The sequence below is a fragment of the Arachis ipaensis genome, chromosome B3 (genome assembly GCF_059453495.1).
Source record: "Arachis ipaensis isolate K30076 ecotype BB chromosome B3, ASM5945349v1, whole genome shotgun sequence".
In the NCBI taxonomy this organism is placed as follows: domain Eukaryota; kingdom Viridiplantae; phylum Streptophyta; class Magnoliopsida; order Fabales; family Fabaceae; genus Arachis; species Arachis ipaensis.
Genome location: NC_142438.1, coordinates 147768744 through 147788170, shown reverse-complemented (window position 1 = coordinate 147788170; position 19427 = coordinate 147768744). Strand labels below are relative to the sequence as shown.

At 36.2% G+C, this 19427-nt stretch overlaps 1 protein-coding gene across 1 annotated transcript; it reads right to left on the bottom strand.

The window, feature by feature from the left end:
* Positions 1-7185: 7185 nt before the first annotated feature.
* LOC107631941 (brefeldin A-inhibited guanine nucleotide-exchange protein 1) lies at positions 7186-17861 on the bottom strand. The gene is made up of 11 exons (XM_016335541.3): positions 16559-17861; positions 15958-16275; positions 15188-15521; positions 14631-15053; positions 13837-14129; positions 13337-13610; positions 12588-13087; positions 11152-11473; positions 9905-10262; positions 8983-9665; positions 7186-7985 (listed from the first exon to the last, which is right to left on the bottom strand). The coding sequence occupies exons 1-11, from the start codon at positions 17596-17598 to the stop codon at positions 7386-7388; spliced, it is 5145 nt and encodes a 1714-aa protein (XP_016191027.2). The 5' UTR covers positions 17599-17861; the 3' UTR covers positions 7186-7385.
* Between the last annotated feature and the right edge of the window lie 1566 nt (positions 17862-19427).

The window sequence follows — 19427 nt, the reverse complement described above, 5'->3', positions numbered from 1 at the left end:
GAAGGTGCATCATGTTTCCACAAATAAGGATGAGCAGCACTGTAAGACGACGGAGGATTAGGCAATAATGAAAAAGTAATATCATATAACACGAAAGCTAACAAATAAATGATATTAATTAAAACTTACACATTCAACGGAGGTTCTGGCTCAATCTTCCTTGGGCAAGATCCCTCGGCGACCTGTTTTTCCGATTTTAGAGGGCAGTTGTAACAAGCAGAAGAGAGCAATTGATTTCTGGATTCAATTGAACCACAATTAAACCATGTAATGAACCAAAATTATCCAGATTTGAACAATAAAAAAACTTACAAATCAGGCTGTGCTTCTTCTTCCAATTGCCGTGCCGCCGAAGCTTCTTGGCACGCTTGCTGTTTTCCTTCGGGAGGGCTGCTGCATTAAACAGAAAAGAGTTCAATAACGATCCATAATTATTATCATGTACCATTAAAACTAATAAAAAGAATTCTAATTACAACTTAAAGGAACAATGGAAAAGCAATATCATATAACACGAAAGATTATAAAAAATGATATTAATTAAAACTTACACATTCAACGGAAGTTTTGGCTCTGTCTTCATCGGGGAAGATTCCTCGCAGCCTGCTTTTCGAGTTTCGGAGGGCAGCTATAACAAACAAAAGAGAGTCCAATATAAGAACATGTTGAATTGATTTGTGGATTCAAATGATCCACAAGTAAAGCATGTAATGAACCAAAATTTACCAGTTTTAAACAAGCAGTAAAACTTATACATCGACAGATGCTTCTTGTTCCGATTGTCGTGCTGGTGCTTCTTTGCAGGGCTGCTGTATCGATTCTGGAGGGTTGCTGCATTAAACAGAAAACAGTTTAACAATGACCCTAAATTATTATTCTATGCCATTAAAATTAATAAAAAGAATTTTATGTGCAACTTACTCATTAACAGAAGTTTCTTATGTTTGACTTTTCGAAGGGACAAAGGTAAAGTCATCTTTTATTAACTCTTCCTTAAGAGAACTCAGAAGAGACACCGCAATAGGAAATCTAAGGAATGTAAACAAGCAAGAAGTCAATGTTGAACGATTAGAATAGATACTGAGAAACCAAAATTTTCACATTGAAAAACTCACATTTCCAAAGGTTGAGAACAAGTTTCTTCTCAAACCTCAATGATTTGTAGGTCAGGATCAGGTGTAGTGCTACTGACATTTAAACACGAATTCCGTGTGATTAATTAAACAAAAATTATTACCTAAATCTAAAAGATCAATATAAATATTTTCAACTTACACAGGTGGAGTTTTTAAACTCTGTTTTTGATGGATTTTCTTTCTTCTAAAAACTTTTACCAGAGTTTCTGGGGTATTTTTCCCAATAAAAAGGATACCAAATTAAAATTAGCAACCAAGATTAAAAGCAGAGGTCTAGAAACACATCAAATTAATTTTTACAATCCACTAAACTGAAAATAAAGCTTGCAATGAACGAATTTACCTAGTATTGGTTGGGGCATTTATAGACGGTGTGCAGCTAGTCTGAGTCTGTAAGAGAGGTTCGCTGCCCAAATTTACAGTCGGCAATCGAAGCAAAATAAATACATATTACTTAGTGAATCCAGAGGAATTAGAAGAGGTTTTAGGAAAAGTTAGCAAACAACGAAAAAGAACTCGATATAAGAAACCGAATCTTACGTCTCAGATAAATCATTTCACATCTCTGTCGAGTCAAAGTGATCTGGAGCAACGTTTGTTTTCTGAACTCCATCATTTCTTCTCTTTGCTATCTTTTCTCTTAACAGCTACAACGCCTCTCTTCTTCTTTCGGCAGCACTGACCCTTACTCGTTCACTTCTGAAAATACATAAAATAAGTATCAATGAAGTTAAAATAAATGTATCAAATAACCCAAGATATGATTTCAGAAACTTACTCGCTTTCAGATTCAGTTTTGCTCTCTGAATCTGTCATAACAAGCTTCCTTGATTTGGTTTGTTTTTTTGCACCCCTCTCCAGTTGTTTTCTCTTCACTGTTGGAGTTTTTTCGATTTTTTTTCTCTGCAACACATATAAACACATCAAATTTATACCGGCAAACAATATCAGCAAGAAAAATATTTCTTCATGCCAAAGGACCCAACTGAAGACACTACAATCAAGTGAACAAAAATGACCAACTCCACTGAACCGAATGCAATTAATGTGCTGAATAAAATGTGATACACATTGAATCATCAAGAAAAATATTTTTGCATGCAAAAGGACATAACTGAAGACACTAACAATCAAGTGAACGAAAATAACCAACTCCACTGAACCGAACGCAATTCACATGCTGAATAAAACGTGATACACATTCAATCATCAAGAAAAATATTTCTGTATGTAAAAGGACTCAACTGAACACTTGACAATCAAATGAATCAACTTGACCAACTCCACTGAACAATATCACATTTGTAATTTACTTAACAAGCATACATAAACAATTTTCAGCAAAGAAAAGCAAAACTAAACCAGACAAACATCATACAATCACATAAATGAACATCATCCAATACTTACTGGCTTTCAGATTTGCTTGTGCTCTCTGAATCTGTCGGCACAGGCTTCCTTTTTTGCTTTCTTTTTTAACCACTTTCTATGATTGTTTTCTTTTCTTTGTTGCTTTTTTTTTCAATTTCTTCTTCTTTTCTGCAATACATAAGAATAATTTTAACCAAATACAAGCAAAACGAAACCAATATGAACATCAAGCTTACTGGTTTTCGGATTCACTTCTGCTTTCTGAATCCGTGGAACTGCTTTCAGTTTCACTTGTTGATTCCGAATCCGTTGGAACAATGTTTTATTTTTTAACCAGCCTCTGTTGTCTTGTTCTCTTGGCTGGCAGTGTTTTCTCGGATTCTGATTCGGATTCAGAATCGGAAAAATTGTCTTCTTCCGAAGAAGAACCCAGAAAAACAATTTTCTTTTCTTCTTTCTTCCGCTTTTTCTTTTCTTTCCCCTTCAGAAAAACTTGTTTCTTCTCCACCTTCTTTCCTTTTTTTTTTTCTTTTTCTCCCTTGATTGTGCTCTGCACAGAAATCCATGAAATACAAGCTGATTCAGTTAGCAGAGTATTTTAGAAGCATTTGAACGAAAATTTTAGGAGAAAATTTTGCTTAATTTACCATTGTATCGGTTTCTTCCTAAGAAATCCAGTCGAGCATCATCTTCCGTATCCAGTGGGCCACCCACGGTGACCCTGGAGTATCAACTGCATCCAAGCGAGGGAACTTAGCTTCATGAAAATAAATCAGCATCAAAACAAATACACAGCCGTCAATGGACTGTTTCTTCCCCTTTTTCCTGTTTTCAATCCCCTTTCTCAAGAAGCTCAGGACATGATTAGCCCAATCCCACTATCGGATGTTGTCCACACGAAGGGCACGATTGGGGAGGCCATGCTTACCGTTGTCGGCAGCAGGAAGCACTCCTGAACGAAGACAACAAAAGTCCTCAGAAATTTCTGCCGATTCTCCTCCCCATTGCCGGTTAAGAAATTTTAATAAAAGTAGCGTTGTGAGTACGGTCTTAACCGACGAAATTTCCACTATCAATTTAAAAGATATCACAATTAAGAACAATTAACTGGGAGTAGAATTTTCAAGTCGTTTCCTAAAGAGTTGACACAACAGTGTAAATTATTGGTCAGGAATTTTCTGAGAAACTTTTGAAGTTTGAGAACGGAAAAATAAATAACTAAAAATCAAAGCAATGAATGATAGCAAGATGTGTTATGTATTTGAATTAAAAAGCCTTGGCTGAGAGAAGATTAATTGGAGTTTCTATCCTTGTTGACTTTCCCAAGTATAATAGTAAAAGGTTGTTGCTTTCACTCAGTTATCCTCTTGCAGTTGTGAAGGAAGGTCAAGTGGGTAACACTAACTGATTCACAAGTTCTAATCCCTTCCTAGGGAAGGGATTAGAGTTAGTGAAAAGTGAGTTACCCAGCAATCTCCAATTACAAATTAATACTTGAGTTTTCCAACTCAAGGGGTTCCAATTAATCAACTCCCAAACCAAATTGAGAGTTTTAAATCATAACATGAATGCCATTTTTCAACAACATGGAATAAGAATAAATAAGAGACATGGTAATTAAAATAAATTAATAAAAGAAAATTTTGAAGCTGATAATTAATTGAAGAAAATCAAACAAGAAATGAAACTAAATGTAAAAATTGTTCATTGCATTAATAAATTCCAAAATTAACAATATCCATATATGACCACAAGCAAATTAAATGGAAAACAAAAGAGTAGAGTAATAGAAAAGCAAACTATAACGATGAAGACTTCAATCAAAGGTAGAAGTAGCTCTCTCAATATCCAATACAAAAGTATAAAACTAAAATCTAAGAACCCTAGGAGAAGTAGTGTTTTCTCTCTCAGATTCAAAACAAAAAACTAAAACTAAGTGAAAGTGAATATCTTGAGTCTCTACTTGCTCCCTGGCTCTAGTCTGTATTTTTTGGCCGAAAACTGGGTCCAAAAAAGCCCAAAAATCGCCCCTAGCGTCTTCTGTAATTGCAGCACATGACACACGTCACACGTACGCGTTAGTCACGCGTACGTGTCGCTGTACGATGCGCCAATGCACGCGCACGCGTCAGCCATGCGTGCGCATCGATCCTCGCTGCTCAGCTCCTTAGTTTCTTGTGTTCCTTCCACTCTTGCAAGCTTCCTCTCCATCCTCTAAGCTATTCCTGCCCTATATAGCCTGAAAACACTTAACACACAGATCACGGCATCGAATGGTATAAAGGAAAATTAAAAATAGACAATTTAAAGTCTTAGGAAGCAAGTTTTCAATCATGGAACAAAATTAGGAAGGATTTGTAAAACCATGCAGTTTGTATGAATAAGTGTGCGAAGAATTGATAAAAATCACTCAATTTAGTACAAGATAAATCATAAAATAGTGGTTTATCACCCATCAACACTCATTTCGAGGACATATTTTATCAGAGAAGCCAACATAACACATTTGAAGCCATCAATAATATGCTTGTCTGCCTCATTCAGTCTGCCGTAGTTAACTTTTTCAGGAAAACATATATAGCAAGGAATGAACCGAAATAAGCACTAGATATAAAGTGTATTACCGCCCAGCGCAGCTGCTACCTTGTCAGGTGTTATGTATATTTTCCCATGAAAAGTGTTCAGGCATCCATAATAGTCATCATAGCAAGCTATCAACTCTCTCAAGAGGGCGTGAGAGACATTCATTTCCGGGACATGTGCCAGCGCAATGAATCCCATTTCTTCAACTATATCTTTCTTTTCCTGATTCAAATTCTTGAACATTGTCGCTATTGCCTTAGTCTGACATCTGAGATTGTGAGTTTTTTGCAAGGTTTCGAAACAGTATGTCAAGATATATATATATATATATATATATATATATATATATATATATATATATATATATATATATATAAAATACAAAATAGAGTTTATTCGAATGAAAAGCGATAAATATATTTAATGTGTACATATGCTTACGTTATAGTGCGGCTTCTCCTTCTTTGTTACCATTGTCTTCTTCATTTTTGCTGTAAGGACAAAAAAATTTGGTCACTACTTCACTCAATATACCGACAAGCACAAGCATGCATATATTAATCAAGTGAATAAAAATGTCCAAGCCCATTGAACCGAACTTGATGTACTGATAAAATGTGATAAATAATGAAACAGCTAGAAAAATATTTCTGCATGCAAAAGAACCTAATAGAACACACTAACAATCAAGTGAATCAATTTTAGCAACTCCACTAAACTGAATACAATTCATGTTTTGAATAAAATGTGATAAACATTCAATCAGTAATAAAATGACTCAACTGAACACACTAACAATCAAGTGAATGAAAAAGGCCAACTGCACTGAACTGAACACCATTCATGTTCTGAATAAAATGTGATAAACATTTAATCATCAAGAAAAAAACTCAACTAAACACACTAACATTCAAGTGAACGAAAATGACCAACTCCACTGAACCAAACGCAATTAATGTGCTGAATAAAACGTGATACACATTCAATCATCAAGAAAAATATTTCTGCATGCAAAAGGACATAACTGAAGACACTAACAATCAAGTGAACGAAAATCACCAAGCCCATTGAACAGAACACCATTCATGTTGTGAATAAAACGTGATAAACATTCAATCAGCAAAAAAAAAAACATTTCTGCATGTAAAAGGACTCAATTGAACAGACTAACAATCAAGTGAATCAAAATTACCAACTCCATTGAACTAAATGAAAATAAGAAGAAATTTTCATTCCTATGCCCTAGTTACGCAAAAAAAAATTGATTCAGAATAAGTCGATCTACTAAACGAAGGAACTCAATCCAGTAAACCTAAAATGCAACTAGGAGAAACGCGAGATTACGAGATGTTAAATGAACAGTAGTTTTTATCATACCTTTCGCAGTCTCTGTTTTTGTTTTCTTCTCCAGTAGTGGTTTTCACATAAAATACGAGTGAAGTTTGAGAGATTTTGAGAGTGATTCGAAGTTTTCCAATAGCGGTTTCAAAGTTGAAAAAGGAACGTTTTTTCATAATGAAGTGCGAATGAATATTAACGTTTCGGGGGATTGGACGCGTGTAATACACGGTCATTTAATGGTATTAGTTTTTTTATTTTGTGTTGGGATGGATACAAAATTATATGGATGTGTAGCATAACTGTATTATTATTTCAAAAATAATTAAATTTCAATAAATTATAATTAATAAATTATAATTTGATTATTATTAAATAAATATATAAAATTCTAATATTTTTTTATAATAAAAATTTATTTGATTATTATTAAATAAATATATAAAATTCTAATATTTTTTTATAATAAAAATTTTTTAATTTTACTTTTGATAAAAATAAATATTTTTATTTTTATTATATTATATACTATAATAAATATTTACTGAGATTGTATGATTTGTATGACTGATACTACTCTATATATTTATATGAAGCCTTAGTGACATTATGATTATGTATTATGATCTGTTTATTTCTATACGTATAATTATTGTGTAGTTATCTACTCTACTAACTCACGTTAACGCATAATGATACAAAACTCCGCATAGACGAGTGCATCATCAAGTTCTTCATCGCAATAGGAAGTTCGGCATTGGGGATTCGAAAACTGCAAAATAAATTTATCATTTACATTATGGCACATACAATCACAAAAAAGGAGTATGACAGCACGCCAAGTAAATTAAAATATATATGGCTATGCAATAGCTCGTGCTTCAGCTATGGGAAAATGCTGACTGATATGAAGTGGTGTCTCTAATACAATATATTGCAAGACTACATACTATAAACTCATTCCATTATAAATGGACCCACAGACGAACGGAATATATTACTGAGGGCAAACTGAACTTCTCCAGAGGAGTGCTCACTCCTCACAAGATCTACCAATAAGTGAAAGAACCGGGGAATATATCTCCTGAATGAATCCTTTTTCAGACCCTCCAACCCTTGCAATGCGGAGACGACTAGGGATGTCCTAGCAGCTATTTCCTCCTTCTTTGCTGAGCTCAGAGGAAGTTTTCGATGTGGCACTGGCACTGTCCCTGGATGGGTAACTGACTCAGCACACTTTAGGTATATGCCCAATACATTCTCACACACTGCAACAAGCTCCGTTTCTATGTCTATCTCAGCATGCGTAAAATAATCATCAACTAGTACGTTTTGAAGAAAGGTTAGGTGATTCAGGAAGGACTCATTTTCAAAATGAACCATGGGGGGTCCAGAGAGTTCCAGGATGGAGCAAGCTTTTTGCAACTTCTTCAGCAGGATCGACTCACTGTTCAACTGGCGTGCATGCAAAGCGACAGAAGAATACAATGCAATGAGGACTTCAATGCTGGCTGCTGATAAGGACTGGTGGTGCATCTTATAGAGATCAGTTGCAACCTGTGATCAGAGCATGAAAAGACACTCAGTTTAGAGGTGAAACCTAAACATTTTTGCCAGAAATTCAAGTGTCAGAAGACTTAACTACCATTTTGACCCTTAAAATTAATCTATTAACAAATTAGTCCTTAAAAACTAAAAAGATGTTTTACTAGTTTGGTACCTAAGTGATTACTTTGTCACTACTTTAGTGGACTGCTTTAGTGTTAACAAAAGATATTTTATTGATTAATTTGTCACCAAATTGCACGAGAAAAACATCAAAAGAATCATCAGTCCAACTTCTTACATCTAAGTTGACGGATGGAGATGGACAATGGACTAAAGGAGTGAAGGTTCTTGTCTCTCTTCCTTCATGAGGGTGTCTCGAGCCAAAGAAGATAAAAATAATTAAAAACAAAGAAAACTTCACTGAGGCACACTAACCAATCCCATATTTAAAACAAAACTTCATAAGAGGCTAAAAGACAATGTGATTTGGGATAAGATTGGGTGATTACCCACTTAATAAAGACTTGAAAGGAGGTAAGAGAATTAAGAATCAACACCCCCCCCCCCCCTCTTTTTTTTTTCTTCTCTTCAATTAAGGGACATATACAAATCACTGAACACTGTATTGTAAGGGTCGTAAATTCAATTTTACGGGGAAAAATTGAATACTAGTTAGCACATAATCACACTACTTAGCATAAAATATTGGTTAGCACATAATCACAGAGACTTGCTGAAGAACAGAAAGTGAAAGAACGAATCAGTGGGATAGATAAAATTCAACCTAGTTCACGTGATAAGCAGCTTTCATGACAAAGCCTAAGAAAAAAGAGAAAAGGAACATGAAAAATATGGGAGAAAACATAAAAGGAAGAGGACCTAATCTCTGGATGTAAATGAATATAATCTTGGAGGAAATTTGGTGCTTACAGTTTAGATGTCCCATGGTTATGCTTTAAATGCTTTGACACTTTTAGGTTAAGTACAAGAAAGGAAAGAAATAAACCTGTAAAATAAGTAGCTGCATAGCAATATGATTCTTCATTCTTGACACGACATAGGTGGCTGTTTGCAGATTGTCATCACCAAACTCATCATTTGTCAGTTCATGATCAGAAGACCACTCCATGTCAGCATAGGTTCGTGAAATATTGGGCACCCCAATATTATCCATGGTTCTCAAGACCTTCATGAATCCAGGCACTGCTGATATAGCTGCATCTTTCAAACATAAAAATATCTCTTTCCACTCTTCTTCCGAAAATCTGCTACCCAGGTCACTAGTGAGGCGCATTAGTCCAGCAACTCCAGTACTAGCTGGACCCTGAACAGGACTTCTAATGAACCCAGTAAGTACTGAAACCACACCTGGTAGCTGAGACCTCACAATATCGAAAAAGGTGACAAATAAATCTATTAAACATTCTGCAGCTACTGAAGAAGTCTCAGAATCCCATGTGCTTCCTTCAGGATGTATAGACGCTGAAGAATCTGAACAACTACTCTCTTGTAGACTTACATCTCTCTTTCCTGATGCTGAATTATATACAGGGAAAATAACAGAGTAGAAAATGCTATTCCAAAATGTGCGTGAGAATAAATGACCATGATCCTTCAGAATGTTAAAAAGCACCTCCAATGAACTCTTTCTGATAGCTGATCTTGGATCCGATGTTAGTTTTGACAGCCCTGTGAATAAAGTATTAACCTCAAACTGGATAAGATAGACAAGATTTAGGGAGGGAAAAACCCTCTCTTATCCTAATTCATAAACATGGTTTATCACATTGAGTCGCATATCATGCTGAAATGACAATCATGTTTGTATTTTTTACACTGACTGAAACCTAAGATATTTTCTTTACTGTCCATTAGGCATGGCAGTCTAACCATTATACTAAATATCTTAGCATCTAAAGACATATTACCTGATAGCAAAGGATTCCAAAAAGATGCATGATCATCTTTATCAGTTAAACCTTGCACATCTGAAACACAATTTGCAACTACAACTACCGTGCCATCAACACTCCCCGTCTTATTGCAAACAAGTCCTCCATCAGCAAGTCTGACGGCACAGAAACGAAGAAAAGCAATTGCATTGAGGCTAACATCACTATTGAATCGGCTATTTGTAAATGTCAAAAGGCATCGTACACAATCGGTGAAAGTCGTTGTTTCTGTCTCAGTGATATAAGGGAAAAATTCTCGCACTATTTTCTCCATTGTCTCAAATGCTAACAATACAATATTCTTCTGCTCATCTGCTGCAGCAGCTGTAAAAACCTGAGAATCAAACACACTGCATTAGAAGTAAACTATTGTTCAAGGTTTCAATTTTCAGATTCTTTAAAGATAATAAGATGATAAAAACTAGTTAAAAACAGAATGAACACACAATCTTAGTATCCCATCAAATTGTTAATAGAATGGCATTTATTGTGTGTTCATTCTGTTTTTAACTAATTTTTTCAATGGAACAAATTCAAAAGTTGAGCATTAAGATTCACACCAAGAAGATCATAGATATGGGACTTTCACCTTCTAACTTGCCAAGACAAAAAGGAATATGAGATGTTGCAATTAGCACAGGACATAGCCAACAAGAAATTATGAATAAACTCATCTATGTTTTTCCTCCTTTTTTTTCACCCAAAAAGAAAAAGGAAGAAGAAAGAAAACAAAAGTATAGAAGAGGAAATTAAAAAAAAAAAAAGAAAAAGAAAAAAAGTCACCCTTTTAGCAGTGAATTGTTCTTTTTCTCCTGAAAGAATAAGAAACTACGCCTTCCTTTGGTCAATAAACAAAAACAATTTCTTATTTGAAATACCTGACAATTTCAGGCTTCAATTTTCTATATATCATGAACGATTTTCCCAACCATCAGAAGAAGCCCATTGTTGGACCTGAAGTGTTTACAATCCACACGCCAACATATCTTCATGTTGAAATTTAATTTTTATTCAGATAAAACGGGAGTAACAAGGATTGAACCAAAGCAAATCACTTCTTTGCAAAAGGCCCTGTTATAATTCATGGATTTTTTCTCCTAAGGCTTATATTGTTTGATAGGGGAGATAAAGAGTTTTATATCTTTCACTCAAAAATAATGAGAGAGAGAGAGAGAGAGAGAGAGAGAGAGAGAGGCAGGGAGAAGAAGACAACATAAACATACCATAAAAACACTTTTCCAGCCAGATTTCACGTTACTGACACGACTAAGGACCATCTGTGAAATACATCTAACTATCAATTCTCTAATTTCTGCAGAATTGCTTTTCTGCATGACAATCACAAAAGGTCTCAGAAATTCATTCTGGAAGTTATAATTAGCCAGTTCCTCGCGCTCCAAAAATTTCATTGCTAGTTGTCGCAGCGAGTCCATCGCAAATATTGCAACTGATAAGTTGTCAGACAATCCAACTGAGACAAAGAAATCTGAGAGCACATTCCAAATGCGAGACCACACTAATCTGATGCGGTTCATATTATAGTGCCTGCCAATGTAACCATGTTCTAGTCATGACATCAAAATTAAGTTAAATCCTCATCAGAATTTCAGCCACAGTTGTGCTAATGATCAACTTAAGAAATACAATTGAAAGCTACGGAAAAAGAAAGATACAAGTTTATAACATGAACTGGAGTAAATAGCAAACCCCTTGTTTGAGGTCTAACGAAACCAACAAAAGAGTCCCCTTTCTGGAAAATGATTTCCCTCATTTTCACAAGAACAGATTTAACAAAGAACATAAATGTGTTGTTAAAATTCAGCCAAAAGTAGTTGGTTGCACCCATGGATGTGAATTGTGGCCAATGGGTTTGAGTTTTAAATTTGTCAATCTTGCCTCACCTAAAACACAATTAAGCCGAAATCCAACAAGAAATTGCCAAGACATAAAGTCAAGAGTTTAGTCCTGGTCACCCCCTATTATTGTAGAAAAGCAGGCTGTACATTGTCTGTATCTCGCCTCGCTCTCTTCTTGTCAGTTGTTTATTTATTTTAGATTATTAAACTAGAGGTTAACTGAAAGAATCGTTGTGTATGACAATTGACAAGGTAATCAATAAGAGCATACAGGACAGTCTATGCAATCTGTCATATAAGACAACCTACAAAACAAAGGAAATAAAATGAAGGCAACAAATCCATCCAGTTTATCTGCATATGAAAATTAGCATACATGAGCAGAGCAACAGAGAACAGCCATGAACACAATCCTACCCAGCATACCATGGGCAAAGATTATTCCCACCGACAAAATACAGAATAGGACCTCAAGAACCTACCATGCTAAAAAAATTTGGCTATCATGTTTTAAGAGAAATGAAGGCATTAAAATGATTAAGGGGGAAGGGGTGTTTTGGCATGAATTGCTGGCTTCAACTAAGAAAGACAGAGTTGTGTATCAGCTCTGCTTGTTTTCTCTTTATGTATTTCTACATTCCTTCTGTTTTTTATCTAGTGAGCAGTGTTTTCCCTTGAAAGTATTGCTTCTATATTATTAATACCAATTCAAAAAAGCAAAACGATTCACAGTGTATACATTATATGATTTATATTCCCACATCAAATGTAGCAATTTCCACCATTTTATGAAAGAAACTTACGCAATTTCTACTATTTTAGTGAGGCCAAAAACACGGGGATCTGTTGGAGACTGTAGTTCTGATAAGGAAACTTTACAAAGAGCTTTCACAAAGGCCACTATTGCTTCACCATTCAACCGTTGACTATGAGCAAACACATGATTCAATTCAAAGTTGCCAATCTGGTCCAGCAGATTCAAGTTTGAAATGAAATTTTGAATCTGTTCTGGTGTTACCAGTGCAGAAGCACTGACTCCAACACTTGTGCTGTCATATGAACTACCACGAACAACAGCAACCATGGCCGGATTCTGGAGAGTTCCTTTCTTAAAAGAAGAGAAACCTAATGTCTTCGGAGCTTTTTCTTCTGTTTCAAAATTAGATGAAGTGAAGAAGGTTGCATCACTATGGGCACCCTCACCTAACAATTGCAAATGCTCAACTCGGGAGAGGCAAGTTAATATGTGTTCCCATGCTTCATGCAGATAATCCCCATCTTCAATGGCAATTGATATTATTGCCTGCAGAACATTAAGATGCAGAAGATATTAAAGTTACACATGGTAAATCCAAAAGATGAAGTATCTCTCACATTCTATTTTCCATAAAAAGATTAGTCAAATCAAAGGGACCCAACCATCACCATTTTCCTCATAGATGCAGAATATCATCAGGAAGATGCTAAAATATGATGTCCAAAAAAAGATATTGTTGTTATACATGAGGAAGGAGAATACAAATAAAGTGATGGCCAAATTAAAAGCAATTACCTTGACAGCATCAACATTTTTCTGTTTCATATCTGCAGCACAGTGCAGATAAGTAAATTTAGCAACTGATGTAACAAAGGCATCTCTTTGAGTCTGCATTCCCATCATGGCAGTAATATGCACAGCATGTCGGAATCCCTGTAAGCATTGAGTAGTAGCTAGCTTGTCATCACTCTGGTCAAGTGTTACACTAAATGCAGCCAGCATAGGCCCCCAACAGACTTCCACCATAAACCTCAAGATGGCAACATCCGTGACAACATGATAAGCTGATCTGCAAATAAACAGTAAATATAAATGACTAACAATGGAAATGCATGGAATACACATCACATCACTTATTCCATATGTTTCTACAGGGAAAAAAACCAAAGTTAGCATAGACAAAAACAGAACACATTCAAGACAGTGTGTGTCTAGTAGAGCTAGCTTTACACTTGGACCAAAACCGGAAGGAAAAAGAAATTACAAAGTCTGAACATCGGTATGTCTTAGCTTACTCTGATTTTCCTGAATTTGATTTAAACTGCTCTTGTATGTGCCGAATGAGAAGCCCATTTGCACCCACTGCTTTTTCCTCATTCTGTTTCCAGTTTACAAGATTGAGAATACCATCCAGTCCCAACAATCTATTGAAGCTATTTGCCTGTTTACTCTGAGGTGCAGAGGAATCAGCATTCATTTTGATTTCGTTCTTAACAATTTGTTCGTAAAGGGAACCAAGATATTCTTCTGGTAAATCTTTTCCATCATCTATTCCTCGATTATTTCGGATAAAATCAGCCTTTGTCATCTGGAAGGTAATCAATACATAATAACAAAAAATCAACGTCAAAATCATACTCACCATTGTAGGATCACAAACTAGGCAACAGATCATACAATGTAAATTGTGTAGAAGAATTATAAGCAATCAAATTTAGTCAAGAGTTATTCATAAATTGAAGCTACATATAATTGCTCAACTCATCATGTTCCATGAATTCCTGAACATAAACGCCAGAATTCACCATAATTACCACCCACCTAAATAAGAATGGAAAAGAAATGGCAAGAAACCGTTGTGTTTTCAAAGTTGTATTCAGAATTAATACATATACATCTCATTGCATTCAGAGGATAATGTTCCATGGAAAACTTATTAAATTCAATATTCATCAGTAAAATAATTTTAAAAAGGATGGTTTGGGATTAAATTATCAAACCCACAATGGACACAAGATATGTAACAAATTTGGTTCTCTGTGACTCTCTGTTGAGCCAAGACAAAATAAAAGATTCAGCAAGGCCAAACCTTATCTTTCACCATATTATTATGAGCATCTGTGTTAAGCATTATCACAGAGTAAGCAAGAACGTAAGCAGTATCTGCACTGCTAAACGAACTAGGGCTGCATTTACAATAGCGCTCGGCAAACTTCTCCATGATGCGATCAATTTTCTGTGCCTCACCGGGAAGTCTGAAGCCCCTAAGGAAAAACCGTATAGCTTCACCAAAATCCATCCCATTGAAGTTAAAAGAATCTACATAAGCATGCATTACTTTTAGACAAAACTCCTCTCTTTCTCCCAAATAGTCCCCAATCTTGGTCTCATCAAGGCCAGCAGTATTCTTCAGGAAAAAAGCCACTTCTTCAGGTGAGCGACCAATCTTTTTGTTGCTTGTCAAAAATTCAATACCCTTGGAAGGTTTTCTATTAAAAAGTGATATACCTTTCTGCATTAACCCAGAAAAAGCATCAGCGCAGAAAATAGTAAATTTTATGTATCAAATCAAGCATGGAGAACTTAACACTATTCAATCATAACCATTAAATTTTCGCAAGAGTACTTGTCATCCTATGAGCCAACCTGAAGTTCAATTTTATATGCCCGGCGCTGCTCTAGTGCAGCAGCATCTGAAAATTCGGAATTTACATCAGGATGTAGCTCATGGTCAGAAGCATTCCCTTCTTCACCATTTAGTGGTAGATGATGCTCTGGTGTTCCATTGCACTCAGAGATTTTTGGTAGATATAAATCTCCTATCCTTGTTTGCTGGTCCATCCAAGCCCCCATTGACTTAGTGATGCTGACCAAGCATTTCACAGATTCATGTCGGAAAGTTATATCCTGCGCTGGAGACAAAGCTGTGGTTGAGCCTGTGGGTGGCCCCAATGCAGTTTTAAGAAGGCCATTGACAATCCTGCAAATATCTGATTGAATTATAAGAGTTTAAATACTAAATAAAGATGCAGAAATTACAAGAATATACATGAATGTTTTCTAGATTCATAATGTGAATCCCAAAAAAGGCTCTAGCTTAAGAAAGAGAGTACTCCAAATATAACATGTAAGCAAACTTCTTAATAAGAATATAATACGTAAGCAAACTTCTTAATAAGAATGCATTTGAACCCTAAAACCACGCTACGGCTCCAAACCAAGGCATCCGCCTCTTTCTAATCCTTGAAGAGGAAAGAGAGGGGGGGGGGGGGAGGGGAGAAAAGCTATTTCAACTAACCTCAATTTACCACAGCCAAACCCAAACAAAATACTTAAGCATGTTAGCAAATGTCTTTAATTGAATAATGACAACTGTTAAGGTTTAACAGCAGCAAAATATTACATAAGCATGATACCTTTCAAATATGTTTGAAGCATCCACGTCACAATCATAATTGACAAAAATGTCAATTATAATTTGAGGATCTTGGGAGATTTTGTCCAACAAGTTGAGGACAGTCATTTTCTGCAAAAAACTGGGCTGAAGGACATTCTCAAGAACCCGGAGAATAAGCATCGGAAAAAACATGCCAATTTCCTTTTTCAATCCTGATCTGAATTTAGATAACAAGTTCATGAAAATTGCACACTGAAGCTGGAAAATGGCCATAGCTGAGAGGGCACTGTTCTTTAATAATGACAGGCAAAGATACTGCTTGATAGCATTTAGAAACCTGCACCATGAAAAGCAAAGATGAGTCTGACAGATACAGGAAAGCATGCCAGTTTAGAATTCGAAGTTAATAGTCATGTAATAGCAGAAGTGGTTGTAATTCAGTAGTTTCAAGATCATCAAATCTCTACAAAAGTGAAAGTCGCAATTTGAAAAAGTCCCCAGACAAGAATTGAACTTCATATGGTTTGAATTATGCAAAGTATAGAAATAACATGATTGTGCTAATGAAGGAGCAATTATAAATGACTAAATGAGTAAGTAGCAACTATGATACCACTTGCCTCTCATTCTCGCGCCACATTGAGCTGCCATTATCCATGACTACCTTAAGGAGTTCCAAGGACAAAATTTTCCCTCTCAAGAGGATACGATCGTCAGGGTGCTGCTGAGATGAGAATTTCATGGACAGTTTGCACAAATTTTTGAAAAGAAGAAAACCATCCTCCCTTATTTTACTTTCCCCAGGTCCTGCTTCGATATGGGAATTGTTGGTGCTTGTTTCATCGGCAGCTTTGGACGATTCGTGTGGAGGTGGCATAGAACATGGCTTGAGAGTAGCACCTTCACCAGCCTCCATTACCTCGGTTATAAAATTTTGGCAGAATTGAATGGAGTTGCCCTCGTTCAGATTCTTATCAGTAAATTCCAACAAGTCACTAACAGATACCTTTTTGAGGGGGATATCCATGCAGTCTTCCTCGACTCTTGCAAAGACAATGGTCATGATCTGGGCAAGAACTGACTTAGCACAGATCTGATTGGTGCCGTTGACACCCCCGAGGTACACGTTATAGCAAGTTCTCACAATCTGAATCAGGCAATCGGCCCGGATCAAAGTGCAAGGGGATCGAACGGCCGAAAGCAAGACTCTGAGCACCCCAAGCTCAATGGCCTCCTCACCAAGGCCGCCGGACTTGCAGATGGCATCAATGATGTTGAAGACCACGCCGGACTGTGAAGCAGCTGAACTATCAATCTCACCGTGGAGGAGGCCGAGAGAGAACAGCTTAAAGGTGCATTCAAGAGCAGGGTCCACAACCTTGGGGTAGGCGGAGTCAAGCGCAAGAATGAGAGGTTGAAGGACATGTTCGGCATCTGTGGAGGGAAGGCCTGAAAGAGGAGATTGGGATTGATTGGTGCCTGAAGTGGTCGATTCGGATTCGGACTCAGACACCGATTCGAGCTTGTCAAGGGTTGATTTGCAGGCCGCGACAAGGTGAGAATGCTTGCGCCACGCGGCGTTCTTTATGATCTTGTCGAGTGATGGACCGAGCACTCGGCCGCACCGTGAAGGACCTCCGAGGGATTGCGATGCCGACATTTTTTTCAGTGATGAAATATATACAACAGGAAATATTCGATCATAGAATTTGCTCGCTCGCACGCATTTACTGATCTGTGTGAATAAGGAACGGAGCTGAATTTTGCTTAAGTCCGTTCAAGGATCCATTCTCTCCTGCGGCTGGAGATTTAAGAATTACAATCCTGCATGAAGCACAATATAAGCATAACTTCGTCATTTCCTGGCTGAGAGCCTCTGACTCCTGAACCTACGTTCGCGTAAGTAGGGAGTTGCCATGTTCCTCTTTTTTTTATCCCCTGCTTTTCAATGTATACTTTTGGGCTCAATGAAGTCCAACCTAGGAAAGATTAGGTCTTTGTTGTTGGGCCTATCCCCTACATGTCCCAAAAAGAACCCCATGCCCTAAAACAGAACGTCCCAAGAAAACAAAAATTGCTTAATACGTTATAATTTATAAGTAATATGGAAGAAAATTGGTTGAGTGATTAGTTCACTCGTCGTTTAAGTAAAGATCGGAAGTTCGAATATTACCTTGTATATGTAATAATCTATTAGCCAACACTAAATTCTTAAATAGAGTTCAGAATTTCGAATTAAGTATTCTACTATAGATACTTGGGTTAAAAAAAAGATGTTGATATATTGATTCAAACCTTACCTAATGGGAATTGTTTTTGAGAAAATTTTGATGGGCTAGATAGAAACTTATAAATTACAATACGTCTTGCCATAACTTTTTATTATTTTAAAAAATATGACAATAATAAAAAAGATAATTTTTTTGTAAGTGAAAAATAATGTTTGTATTTAATAAACAACATGGGTATTAGATGTAAGATTTTGTGATAACATTTTGATAACTACTTAAAAAGTGTATAGAAAATTAAAAAAAATACTATTTCTAGAAATCTCTTTTCATTCTTTAAAATAATTTTTTTGTTATTCACAAAAATTTTTAAAAAAAATTATTTAACGTAAAATTACCAAATTAAAATTCTAACGATAAAATGCCTTATTTTTTTAATTATCCTTGTAAAAAAATCGCCTTAAATTTCGAAATGAGCAGCAGCTTCTAATAGCGAACATGACTGCATGAGTTTAAGATTCAAATTTGTTTGCGATTTTATAACAAAACGTTGAAATTTTTAGGATATAATTGTCCAGGGGTGTTTATGGATCGGATTTGATTAGGGATGGCAATACCACCCGAATCCGTGGGTACTCACTCCGCCCCTATTCGCTCGGGGACCGGGGCGGGTTCTTGGGAGGGGCGGGGCGGGGTCGGAGGTAATACTCGCCCCTAGCCGCCCCGCTATATATATAATATATATTATATTTAAATTTTTACTTTAATTTATGTTATGTATGTGATGATGGTTATATAAATTTTGAAATTTAATTTTATTTATTGGATTTTAATAATTATAGGGGCGGGGCGGGTACCCGCAGGGGGCGGGTTAGGGTTCAACGTTTTACTATCCGTGGGTAGAAGTGGAGCGGGTTCTATGCGGCTTGTTGTACGGCGGAGCGGGGTCGGGTAGAGCAAAAACCCGCCCCTACCCGCCCCGTTGCCACCCCTAGATTTGATCCGCATATTCGTGTTGTTTATTCGAATTCGATCCAAAAATTGCGAATATGGACCCGATCCGTAAGGCTATCGAATTGGATCGGATTGGATCCGTAAACTAATAGGATCGGATTGCGGATTTTGTGTATGTATCCGCATATCCGCGTATCTGCAAAAATAAAGAAATAAATAAGTAAATATTCTTTTTATATTTTATTTCAACTAATAATTATAATATATGTTGTATTATTTCAATTTATTATTTAAGAAAATTATGTTT

Bases quoted from the DNA above. Each gene is read 5' to 3' on its own strand.
- LOC107631941 (XM_016335541.3), bottom strand. From the start codon at position 17,598: ATGTCGGCATCGCAATCCCTCGGAGGTCCTTCACGGTGCGGCCGAGTG. The intron at 11,474-12,587 runs GTAAGTTTCTTT...TTACATTGGCAG, and splicing joins ACTAAAATAGTAGAAATTGC to GCACTATAATATGAACCGCA. The intron at 9,666-9,904 runs GTAATATGTCTT...CTTTATTCACAG, and splicing joins TTGGAATCCTTTGCTATCAG to GGCTGTCAAAACTAACATCG.